The sequence below is a fragment of the Eschrichtius robustus genome, chromosome 16 (genome assembly GCF_028021215.1).
Source record: "Eschrichtius robustus isolate mEscRob2 chromosome 16, mEscRob2.pri, whole genome shotgun sequence".
Taxonomy (NCBI): domain Eukaryota; kingdom Metazoa; phylum Chordata; class Mammalia; order Artiodactyla; family Eschrichtiidae; genus Eschrichtius; species Eschrichtius robustus.
The window spans coordinates 51,928,262-51,941,285 of NC_090839.1; the positions used below are offsets into that span (position 1 = coordinate 51,928,262).

A 13,024-nucleotide genomic window follows, 5' to 3' on the forward strand; every position below is an offset into this window, starting at 1 on the left:
CTGGGAAGATCCCACATGCCACGGAGCAACTAAGCCTGTGCGCCACAACTACTGAGCCTGCGCTCTAGAGCCCAAGAGCCACAACTACTGAAGCCTGCACACTCTAGGGCCCATATGCCACAACTACTGAGCTCACGTGCTGCAACTACTGAAGCCCGCACACCTAGAGCCCATGCTCCGCAACGAGAAGCCACTGCAATGAGAAGCCCGCGCACCGCAACGAAGAGTGGGCCCCGCTCGCTGCAACTAGAGAAAGCCCGCGCACAGCAACGAAGACCCAACGCAGCCAAAAAAAAAAAAAAAAAAAGGTAATACAGTCAGTCCCCTCCATATGAACCTTCAAGTTGTGAACTTTCAAAGATGCGAACATGTGTTCACACGTCCAATCACGTAAGTCAGTTCACGTGTCTGGCGTACATTGTCATGTGCGTGCATCCTCTACAAATGGTGTGCTTCTGTGTACTTTACAGTGCTGTATAGAGTACAGTATTACAGTAGCTTTATTTCAAGCCCAGGATGTCTGGAAGCAAGTGTAAAAGTGGTGATGTAGCTTGTACTGCTAAGAAGCACCAAGCGCCAAGAAAGGATGAAGAGAGACAAGAGGAAGAAAAAGTAACTGAAGAACCGAAGAGATTCACGGACGATGCAGAAAATGGCAAGGGGATTTTCTTTATTTGAGGAGGCACTGTTAGTTTTTGAGGCACAGGACCCGAATGTAGAATGGTACATGAAGGTTGCAGCAGCCGTTCAGAATGCAATTCAGTGCTACCGTGTCATCTATGATGAGAAAAAAAGAGCTACTACCCAGACATCACTTATTGTTTTTTTCAAGAGGGTAGGTAGAATTGAATCCAGCCAGGAACCAGAACCTGTGCCATCAACGTAAGGCGAGAGCGAAATTGCAGCTTGCCCTCCATCTCCTATTGCTGACGATCCTTCGGCTCTACCGTCTCCCACCTCCTCTCCCTCCTCCAGTCAGTAACTCTTCTTGCCCGTTCACTCGATGCCAGCCCCTGTGTGCCGGCTGTTGTACTGTACTACTGTACTTTTCAAGGTACTGTAAGATTAAAATTGTTTTATTTTTTGTTTGTTTTTTAAGTATTATTTGTGTGAAAAGTATTATAAAGCTATTACAGTACAGTACTATATAGCCGATTGTGGTAGTTGGGTACCTAGGCTAACTTTGTTGGACTTACAAATTGGACTTATGAACGTGCTCTTGAAACGGAACTTGTTCGTATGTAGGGGACTTACTGTATACAAAACAGATAATTTACTGGATAGGCTTTTGACAAAACTGACACTGTAAAGGAAAGTGTCAGTGAACATGAGCTCAGAACAACAGGAACTTTGCCAAGTGAAGCACAGGGAGAAGCAAAGCTGAGCAGAGCCTGGGCAGACCCTCAGGGCCTAGGGGACAGCACCCACTGGCCTGACAGACGTGTGATTTAAGCCCCAGGAAGGGAAGGGGGCAGACACAACATGAAGAAAATTCTCCTCATTGAAGAGAACTATAAATGCACAGGTCACAGAAGCCTAAGAAATCTCAAACAGGATAAACTCAAAGAAAGCCACACCTAAGGCACATCAAACCAAATTGTTGAAAAACTGAAAAAGGGAAAAATCGTAGAAGCAGTCAGAGGGGAAAAGTCGCAGACAGAGGAGCGGGGCTAAGGGTCCCGCAGACTCCCCAGCAGAGATGCTGCGGGCAGAGACCATGGACAGCTGAAGGGAAGACATCCATCAGCAGCCTCTGCTAAGAAATGTTAGAAAACCAAATGAAACATCCCTCAGGCAGAAGGAAAATGACCGGGATGCACATGCAGGAGGGCAGGGGGCTGGAAACTGTAAGCCCGTGGGCGATTGTTAAACACAGAAAACCAGCTGTTTAAATGAAGAGTCACACATCGAGGTTGTAGTTGTTGGAATGATGGCTGCAAAGATTTAACAGTGAGTGAGAATACGTAGTTGTGGCTGGGCACACGCTCTCGTGGAGGGAAGACCCCACACATGACCAGCAGGGACCCATGGGGGTCCTTTCCTTCCCTTGTTTCTGTTCCAAACCATAGTTACTTTCCATTCAAAATGAGTGCCATTGGGGGCACTCTTGGTGCCTCTGGACCCGTGAGGGCCACACCCCAGGGGTGCGGGTGCAAGGCCTCGGCAAGCATGGCACCCACAGTGGTGACGCTGCACAGGCTTCCCCTGGCATTGGTTTGGGACCCTGTAGTCCTGCTGGCTGTAGTCCAAGCCCTCCTGGAGGGACAGACGCCCAGGCCACCCCTGTTGGACCACAATCCCGCCTACCCACCCACAGCGAACGGGGCAGCAGACCTGATGGGGCCACTGGGGGCCGAGGAAGAGCCCCAGGGGAGGGGCCCAGCGGCTCAGCACTGTCAGGGCTGGGACCTGCGCAGTCAGCTCAGGGACCTGTGCCTTCCTGAGAGGGCAGCGTCCCCACCTCTGTAAAGGAAAATGGAAAAAGCAGCACCCCGCCCCCCCCCCCCCCAACCCCGCCGAGTGTGAGCACCGGAGAGAGGCCATCACCCTGTAGCCCTGGGGCCACGTGAGCAAGGACACGGCACAGCCTGAGTCAACCTTCTGAGGTCGGGCGCAATGCTGTCCACTTGGCACGGTGACCTTGGCGGGCGGGGGCTTTGAGTTCTGCTTCCTGAGGAGGCTGTGCTGGTGAGGCCTCAGCCTTTTGCCCAGTGACCCCAGTGACCTTCAGCCCTGGCTGCAGACTCAGGTGCAGGAGCAGCGTGGGGCCAGCCCCAGGGAAGATCATTTCTCCAAACAGCTACAGGAGGGCCAGGCTCACGAGCTGCCCCCACTGCGGGTCAGCGTCTAGCCAGGCTGCCCTTGGCGCTGTCCTCTAGCTCCTGGCTCGGGCTCCCCCACTTTCGAGCTGAGGATGCATCCTCCTGGCACGGCCACCTGAGCGGCCCTGACCCCCTGCATGCGGCAGGAAGAGCTCACGTTGGGATGGGGCTGAGGCCCCTGATGCCTGGTCCACACGCCATGACCTGGAATGTTCTGGCACAACAGGATTCTCAAGGCCCAGCAGTTCTATCCCGGTGAGAACTCAGGAGCCTTTGTCTGAAGGCCACCAAGTGGCTGTGGGGCCCTAATGACCTCTGAGTGATGCCCGGCTTCCCTACACCACCCTGGTCCACTGGGGCCCAAAGACACCCCTCCCCAGTCACTCCACCCTGAGACCAGCTAGGGGGCCCTGACTCAGAGACTAGGGTTCACCAGAGCAGTTTCGGAGATGGAACCCTGTTTCTAATAAAGCAGCAGGAGGCCTGAGGATTCATAATGCCGTCTTCGTGCCCTTGTCTGGCACACACTGGCTGTGACCCCATGGTGGGGGCCGGGTGGGAAGACGAGCTGGGAGGTGGGACCCCGGGCCCAGGAGACACCCCTGAAGCAAGGGGCTGGGTGTCTGGGACTCCCCTGTTGGGCTCTGGACTCCCACGGCCTACCAGAGGACATGTGTGCTTGCAGATGATGTTCTGCAGCCAGGAGCCCTGGGACAGTTATGCTATGACCCCAGCTCCGGGTGGGTCACTCAGGGGCTGGTGGGGGCAGCTCTCTGCACCCGAAGCCGTAGTGATGTTCCCCACAGCGATGTCCCTTGGTCTGTGGCCGACGTTACAGAGATTAGAAAGAGCAGGACATGGTGGGAGGCTGGGGAGGAGTCTGGGATCTGAGATGCGTCTTTGCACTGACTAGGAGCCACTAGCCTGGTGAGTGCCCGCTCCACGCCAGGATGGGAGGTCCAGCCTGGCCCACAGTGGAAGCCGAGCACTGCCCCTCCAGCGTCTCTCCTTGGCATTAGAGTGGGGGTCTGAAGCGGGGGTGGTGTGCCTCTCCAAGTAGACAACAGGCTGCCTCTGGAGGCCTTGCAGAACCTTCCGGAACAGCTGTGCAAACTGAGCGTGGGAGGAGGTGCGTGTGTGCTCACATCCTCAACTCTCTCCCGGGGAACGAACGGAAACAAACAGAACCAGGGACCCTCGGGGTTGCGGGCGCGGAGACGGGAGCAACGTGCAAATCCAGGGGTGGCCAGCGCTGTGGCCTGCAGAGGGCCACGCGCCCCCATGAGACTGCCCTGCGCGCCCCACGCTGCCTGCGAGGCTGAACACGTGCAGCTGGGCCAGGGGGCCATTTGTCCTCTTTTCTCTGGACAGCTGAGGCCTGGCCCCTGGGGGGCATCAGACCAGGCCTCAGAGAAGAGCCACAGCCCTGGGCCATGTCCCACCTTGTCCTGGGCATGGTGTGGGTGGGGGAGAATGACGCTGGGGACACACCTGGACTGAGGCTCCCAAGGCCTTGGGGGACAGAAGGCGAGTGCATGGCCTGCCTTTGGGAATAACGTCCAGGGCCGCAGGTTGGCGGCAAGGCCATTCAAGGTCCCGTTCTGGCCCTCCCCCGCCCAGTGTCCCTGTGCCACCGCTGTCCACCCGGGCACCAGACCCAGAATCAGGTGGAGACCCAGCCATGTGGCCTGAGCTGCTGGGAGCCATCTTATACCTGAGTCCCCCCCGGCTCGCCCCCGGTCTGCACAGTCCCCCATGGTGGAGGCGCCGGTGCCCCAGGCTGGGACACAGACTCAGCTGGGCTGTGTCCAGTTAGCGGGTCCTCGTCCTGAAGCACCACGAGACTCATGCCAAGTGAACAAACAAGGGCATTTTGAGGCTGCTGGGTCAAAGGTCAATGTAAATATCTTCCCAAATCCTATTTTCAAGTAGCTGAACCCTTTCACCTGCACAGTAAATCAAACTTCCTTCAAATGTGTTTTTTAAGTGATATGACAATTTGCTTTTCTTTACTGCTTGCCAAAGGTGGGCTTCAGATTATCTGGAGAGAAAGTGGTAGGTGGTCAGTACAGCCTGAGGGATGTCTGGAGGGTCCCTATAGGCCCAGTAGAGTTTACAGCCCTGAAAGGGTCCCAGTGGTCCCAGGCTTGTAAAAGTGGCTGAAGCAGCAACTAATTAACGCCCCGCAGCCTTGAGAGTGATTCTTGGTCACCACGGTGACCACACAGCCTAAGCAGACCTGGATTCCTGCTGAGACTGTGTGCCAGGCAGGTCCTCCGAGTTGCCTCGGGGACTGGACCCATGTTCTCCATCAGCAGAGGAAGGTGGGAGCCTATGGCTGGGCATCCTTTGACAATGGAGGAAGGTCCAGCATGAGGCAGTGTCCACGCTCGTGGACACTCACAAGGATGCTTGAGCCTCTGTTTGGAGCCTCGTCCCACAGCTCAGGATGATGGAGCCACTGGGCTGAAGTGTGCACGAGGCAGGGACAGTGCAGAGCACTCCTGGCCTCCTGGGGGTGTCCCTCACTGGAGACTGTTGGGAGCAAGGGTCAGCCGCCAGCCAGGATTTTGCCCTCCAGCCAAGTCCGGATAGTTTACGGATAAACTGTGGTGCATCCAGACAGTGGAATATCATTCAGCAATAAAAAACGCGCTCTCAACCCACGGAAAGACACGAGGAACCTCAAATGCTTATTACTAAGGAAAAAAGCCAGTCTGAAAAGGCTATATCCTGGATGATTCCAACTATATGACGTTCTGGAAAAGGCAAAACTATGGAGACAGTCAAAGGATCAGTGGTTGCCAGGGGTTAGGGGGGGGAGAAGGATGAATCCAGGGAGCACAGAGGATTTTTAGGGCAGTGAAATGAGTCTGTATGATACTATGATGGATACATGTCATTTTACATTTGTCCAAACCCATAGAATGCACAACACCAAGAGTGAACCCCAATGTAAGCTGTGGACTTTAGTTAACAATAAAGTATCAATATTGGTTCCTTAGTTGTAATAAATGTATCACACTAACTAATGCAAGATGTTCCTGATGGGGAAACTGTGGGCGGGGGGGATATGGGAACTCTATACTCTCTGCTCAGTTTTTCTGTGAATCTAAAATTGTTCTTTAAAAGTCTATTAATTAAAAACAAAACAAAATACAACTTAAAATACTGGCAGCAAAAGCAGGTGAGCAGGTAGGGGGAGACAATCAAAACATTTCGAGGCCACAGGGCCGTAAGGGCAGTGAGGACAGGGATTAAATTTAGACTTTCAGTTAGTTAAGTGTGTACTTGCCTGAAAGAAACAGAGTGTATAACTTGCTAATTAGGAAAGGGGGAATAATGGAACGAGAAAAACCTCAAAAGAAAGCTAAAAAGGGCAAAAAGAATACACAAAGATGTGGAAATAAAATAAAATACAAATGTACCAGCTGAGATACACGATACTTAAAGAGAATGAGCCTCGTTGGAAAAAGAATCCTGCTCTGTGCTGTCACAGAGGCAACACCGAAGAAAAGGACACAAATCCAGACTCTGCAAAACAGGAGATTACTATGACTTGATCCTTGGCCAACACATATGAAAACAGATGAAATGGACAAATTCCCAGGAAAATGTCTGCCATTAAAATTGCCTCCAGGGACTTCTCTGGTGGTCCAGTGGGTATGACTCTGCGCTCCCAATGCATGGGGCCTGGGTTCGATCCCTGGTCGGGGAACTAGATCCTGCATGCATGCCGCAACTAAGTCTGCAAGCCGCAACTAAGAGTCCGCAAGCTGCAACTAAGAGTCTGCAAGCCGCAACTAAGAAGTCCGCGTGCCACAACTAAGAGTCCGCATGCCGCAACTAAGAGTCTGCAAGCCGCAACTAAGAAGTCCGCATGCCGCGACTTAGAAGCCTGCATGCTGCGACTTAGAAGCCTGCATGCCGCAACTAAAAGATCCCGCATGCTGCAACTAAGACCTGGTACAGCCAACATAAATAAATAAGTAAATATTAAACAAAACAAAACACAACTGCCTCCAGAAAAAAACAGAGACCCTGCCTGTCTGGCAGCCACGAAAGGGTTGTCAGCGGCCACAAAGACCACCCCCCCCCCGCCCCCCCGCCCGGGCCAGGCAGTGATGTAGGAGAACCAACTCTGTCTTGTCTACGAGGGTGAGAGTAAAACCTGGAGCAGAATCAGACAAGGCCAGTGTGGATGGAAAACCACAAACTTCACTCACTGACAACATGAAAAACCCAAACAAAATGGTAGCAAGTTATACCCACTAACATGTTACAGTATACACAGCCCGACTGAGTTGATTTATCCTAGGAAGGTAAAATTGGTTCCATTTTAGCAGTGGTAATGTAATTCACGCTAACAAATTAAGGGCAAAAAAGTGATCTTCTCACAACTGGTGGAGAAAAAACCATTTGCTAAACTTCAACACCCATTCATGACTAAAAATACCCCAAACAAAACCTACAGAACTTCCTAGTAAAGAAGAAACAAGAGAACTTGGTAGAAATGGCCACAATAAACAACCAACCAAGCAAGCCACAGGCGGCTCCCCCAGGTGTGGGACGCCCCACTCCTGCTGCTGCCGCACCCATCATCTGGGGCGGCACAGCACATGGGCCCCGGACACCGAGGAACAGAAAGATGGAGGCAAAACTACCAGAGCAATGAGTATGCTGTAGGTCAAACCTCCATAAACGCGGTGAACAGGACGTGGAAATTTCAGGTTTTCCTTGGGAACTGACAAGCGGCTGCTCACCTGGAACAGGATCTGTAGGGCCCCGTGGAGGATGCACATCTGCCGTCCGAGGAAGACGAAGAAGGGCACCACGAGCTCCAGGAAGTGGTTGCTGAGGGTCTCGAAGCGGTGGAACCACCATGGGGAGTGGTGCAGGAAGTAGGCCACGGGGTTGGGCACCGGCTGCGTCTGTGGGATGAAAGGAGGCCCATGAGCTGCGCCTGGAGGTGGGGACCTGCCCTCCCTGGCCCTGCTCTGTGGTGCCCGCTGGTGGCCTTTTGGGGAAGGGGGGTACATGGGGCCGCCCTGGCCGGGAGAGGCGCGGGGAAGACCGGCGGCGTGGCCCACCCTCCAGCAGCTCACACGTCACCAGGATGGGGAATGGTGTGGCCACGGGTCCCGACCTTCTCTATTCGCCTGGCTTCCTGTAATTCTGACACTGACCCCTTCAAGGGGACCCTGAGGGCCCTGGTAACGCAGGAGCTCAGATGCTGGGGAAGAGTCTGTGGTCAGAGCCCTGAGCAGCATGGGCACCGGCAAGCCCCCCGCGAGGGGACAGGGCACAGGCGCAGAGGCGGGACCATGGGACGCTCACACATGGTGGATTTCCTCTTGGAGGACAGTGGAGGCTGGGGGAGCAGGTCCCGGCCCCACGTGTGTGTTCCTGGGAACGGCCTCCACACGTGTGCGGGGTGGGAGGGCACAGCAGGTCCCTGAGGCCCACGTGTTGACTCAGCCGTGGTGCTGGCCGCCTAGGGCCCAGCTGATGGGCCCTGCGCCTCCAACCACAGGCCCTGTCTTCCCCGCTCACGCGGCCGTCCATGCTCAGAAGGGCCAGCTGTGCTGACACTGTGTGGGGTTGGGGTGGCCCCGGGTGTGGACAGCCAGCATCGGTGACGGGTACTGTGTGCAGGTGGCCCTCCACGCTGAGCTGGCTGGGGCGGGACACCAGGCCGCGGCAGCCCCAGACCCGGTGGACCCACAGCACCCACCATAAGGCTAACTGTGCCTCTGCCGTCTGTGGAGAGTGAGTCCGTGAAGGGCGCCGCGTCTGCTGTGAGGACAGGGTCGCTCCTCTCCACTTGCACCCACATGGGTGTGGACACGTGGGCTGTCATACGCGCTGGGCTGTAACCACCCTGAGCGTCTCCCTGTTATCTGGCTCTAAAGATGCTCAGGGTCACCTGAGCCCCTTCCTGCTCCAGCCCGGGGGCAGCCGCTTCTCCAGGAACCTGGTCCCTCTGGTTGGAAACGGGTGTTAGAAACCTGGTATGGGCATTGCTGTCTCCCTGCCCCGCATCCCTGCTGGCCTGGCTCATAAAACTGCGTTTAACTGTGTTCTCACTCTGTCTTGGCTGCAGAGGTTCCCACCTTGTGAATGTGGAGGGCGATCAGACACAGAGAGGCAGCCCCTTTGGGGAAGGGTGTGCAGGGCTGGGGGGTGGGGGGCTCAGTGGGGGCGGGGCCCTGGGGAGACACGGGGTTGGGGGAGCAGAACTGTCGGGGCCCTTTCCGCTCAAAGGCCTGCGTTTCCTGACGCCAGATTCACCACATGACGGTTAATGCCTGAGTGGAATGAAACCACCACAGTCCTAAAACTGGAGATATTCTGGTGGTTAGCAGCAATTTCACTAACAACACAAAAAGGCAGCATCAAATCAGTTCCAAATGTTTCAGCTTTTTTAAACAACAGAGCGTTTCCTGGATACGGTGTGTACACGCATGTATATGCGAGTGTATGTGGATGTGTGCACGTGAGAGTGAGGCTGCCAGAAGGCGCCGTGGCCCCTGGACAGGTGCGTGCTGTGGACGGGCCACACCGTGCGCAGCACTGGGAACGGTGATTGAGCACAGGAGCAGCCCCTCTGTCACATCTCAGGACCCAGCTCTGGAGGTGGCCTAGCCTCGGGCGGCAGAGGGACATGTGACCCTGCACGCTCTTCAGGGCTGAAGGCCCCACGTTACCTACAGCCACAGGCAGCTGGGGGGAGCGAGGCCTCGAGGGGAGCCCCCCTCACCCACCCCCGACGTTGCCTCTCATCAACACAGGTTACGCCCACCAGACAGAGGGAAAGGGGAGCCAGGGATTCCCTGCACTGCGCCCCCGCCAGAGGCAGGCAGGAGCCCACTGCGTACACTGCATGCCAGCGCCCACCAGCCACTCCAGGTGGGAGGCGAGCTGGCTAGACCTTCCTTCTCTGTTCCCACCCCTTCACAGACCAGCCGAGGTTCCCCACCCACCGGGGGACCTTCTTCGCTCCCCGGGGGCTGAGAGGGCCTGGGTGGCAGCCAGCAGGGAACGCAGACTCAGAGCAGAAGCACTCCCGAAGGATCTCCTGTTCGTCCCCCTGCCCCGCACCGACCCCCAGTGCTGGAGACGCCCAGGTGGGAGAGCCAGGCACCAGTGGGTTGGGACCCCGGTGGCCAGGGATGGGTGGGGTCTCCTGCCCATGAGACCTTTGGCCCTTGTTTTGCCCCTCCTGGGATTTCTGCTGGGCTGAGTCCCCAGACCTCCACCCTGGGACCCAGAAGTGGCTGACACAGGCAAGTGGATGAGGCAGGCACGGGCAGGCACGGGGCAGGGCTCCCTGGCATGGTCACTGGCGTGACGGGGCGGCTGCGGCAGTTGTCGGGGTGCAGCATTGGCCTCCTCGCTCCGGCTCCCGGCGGGTTCAGGACACAGGCAGGAGAGAAGCGTCTGCAAGGGGCCCTCCCTCCCGCAGGGCCTCTCCAGGAGCCCAAGTGGGATCCCAGTAGGGAAGAGACTGCTGCCCCCTGCCCCGGGGAAGGAAACGAGGAAGAAGACATCCTGCTTGACAGGTGGCGCCCCAGACCCAGCAGGAACGCAGGGCCCCACGTGAGGAAAACAGGTAGTGACAGGCACGCGGGGCAAATGCAGATGAGCTGACACCACGAAGCCAAACACCCTCGGGGTGATTCACAGGGAAACGATCCCAGCCTGCACCTGTGCCCCCACATCGCTGCACGGCCGCGCCGCTCACCTCGTAGTGGAAGTCCATGCAGGTGAGGTCCCGCCAGCACTGGTCCCCCCGGATCTTGATCAGGCCCTGCCGAGGAGACAGAGAGGAATGTGAGCCACCTCCGGATGGACCTGCGGGAGTGGCGGACCTCATGTGATGCCTGAAGCGACATGAAAGGGAAAATCTGAACAAAGTCCAGGAAAGACATGTTTAGGGTTTCTGAGGACTAAAAGTAGCAAACACAGGGAAAAAGAAACGCTTTTTTAAAAAAAAAATTAATTAATTGATTATTTATTTTTGGCTGTGTTGGGTCTTTGTTGCTGCGCGCGGGCTTTTTCTAGTTGCGGAGAGCAGGGGCTACTCTTCATTGTGGTGCGCGGGCTTCTCATTGCAGCGGCTTCTCTTCTTGCGGAGAACAGGCTCTAGGCGTGCAGGCTTCAGTAGTTGTGGCATGTGGGCTCAGTAGCTGTGGCTTATGGGCTCTAGAGCGCAGGCTCAGTAGCCGTGGTGCACGGGCTTAGTTGCTCTGTGGCATGTGGGATCTTCCTGGATCAGGGCTCGAACCCGTGTCCCCCTGCGTTGGCAGGCGGATTCTTAACCATTGCGCCACCAGGGAAATCCCACTCTTCCCTTTTTATAAAGTCAGTTCCTCCTGTGTTTCTTTAAAACCCAGTTTTTAGACTCTGAGCATCACCATAGTAATGCACCTGTGAGGCTTTAGAAAAGGGCAAATTCGCAAGGCACACGAGCACAACCTGACTTAGATGCCAAGGAAGACGTGGGAGGGACAATGTCCCAACTGCTAAGGTGACGATGATTCAGGAGCTCTGGTGGCCTCGGTGAGAATATCCGCCCACCACAGCATGCGGGAGACCCCGTGCTTAGGCCACAGTACAAGGGAGAACCCAGTACTCAGGCCACAGCACATAGGAGACCCCAGTGCTCAGACCACAGCACGTGGGAGACCCCGGTGCTCAGGCTCGGGAGGGGCTCCAGGGAACTCCCGTGCTGCCCAGTCTGCTGGGAAAGTGGCTGCGGAGAGAGGGCCTCCGCTGTGCAGCCTATGGGCGAGCTTGACTGCAGCCCTGCCAGTCTCCCTGCCGGGCAGCGGCCAGCATGGCCAGTCCACAGTGGCCAGGAGGACAGTCAGCTCACTGCCTGCTGCACTCCCCCGTTCACTTGCCCTTGGGAATCACAGCTCCACATGATCCCTTCACGGTCAGAAGCAAACTGCTCACCAACGGCAGTAAAACCGTTGCTGGATGCACAGATTCAGCCCTAACGTCTGTCTCACATGACAGCTGGACTGGAAGGTGAGAAACTGTATCGCCAAGAAAGCAGCCTGGATGGCGGCCTGGCTCTCTTGGCTGGTGGTCACTGCAGCTGCAGCTGCTTGGGGGCAAGTCCCCTCAGACCATCCTCGCACCTGCCCAGCCTGTCCCGGGCACCCTTCCTCACTGGAGCCAACCCACCATGGACTTCAATCACGTCTGCAAAACAGCCTGGCAGTCACGTCGAACTGGGGTTTGGTTGAATACCTGGGGTGGCAGCGCAGCCAGACTTGCACATAAAACTGACCTTCCCATAGGGGAAGAACTTCGGGGCAGTTGAGGGCTCTGAGCCAGGGGTAGGACAGTGTGAGTCAACATGTCCTCTGACGGCCACGCTGCCAGCAAGGCAGGATGGCTGCCCAGGGTGTAAGACGTGTCCCACCCTGGACTTGCCTGGACTGTGGAGCCCACAGGATGGGCCGAGGGGGCAGCTGACACCTGGCCTGGGCCCCTGTGGGTGGCACAGACGCAGCGACACCCGAAGGAGCAGGGACAAGAAACAACAGGGAAGCTAGAGCCCACGTGGCGGCCATGCCGGCAGCTTCCACAGTGAGACCGAGTGACCGTGTCCTGGCCGAGCACATGGGCCAGGCATGAGCTAGCTGTGCAGCCCAGCAGAGAGTTTACAAATATGTCCCACGGAGGCCACAATTCTCAGCTGTTCTGGGCGCCATCCACACCCGGTGGCTGTTCCGCACCCACCTCTCCGGGGCCTGGCGCCCTGCAGTGGGGCCGACCCCACGTCAGGGGAGCTCGTGTAGCGGACGTGGAGCCGTGCTCCGAGGACCCGCCTGCTCTGTCTACAGACTCACAGAACTAGTCACCTTGAGAAGCGGTTAGTCAAGTCTCTAGAAACTGGGTTTGCTTAGATCACAGAAGTGCCGGAGACAACTTCCAGTGTGAACTCTGCCATACACGGTCGCATCTGTACAGAAACAGCGCTTCAGAAAGCCTATCGTGTCCTGCCGGCGCGGATGAACCGCTGGTTTCTGTGGCAACGTGCCTGCTCGTTCGGCAGGAAAACACAGCCACTGTCACACTTCACTCCCCGTGAGTGCAGGCTCTGCTCCCTACATCCCCTGGAATCCGAGAGGCACTCTTTGGAGATTCAAACCAGGCAAAGAAGAAAAAAAACAAAATAATTAAAA

General features: G+C 56.3%; 1 protein-coding gene across 1 annotated transcript in view; it reads right to left on the bottom strand.

The window, feature by feature from the left end:
* Positions 1 to 13,024, bottom strand: part of LMF1 (lipase maturation factor 1) — a 70,672-nt gene that overhangs the window by 7,129 nt on the left and 50,519 nt on the right. Inside the window, exons 3-4 of the mRNA XM_068565623.1 lie at positions 10,567 to 10,632; positions 7,586 to 7,753 (exon numbers count right to left, since the gene is read on the bottom strand). Of these exons, the coding sequence (XP_068421724.1) occupies positions 7,586 to 7,753; positions 10,567 to 10,632 (234 nt within the window). The remainder of the gene's footprint in view (positions 1 to 7,585; positions 7,754 to 10,566; positions 10,633 to 13,024) is intronic.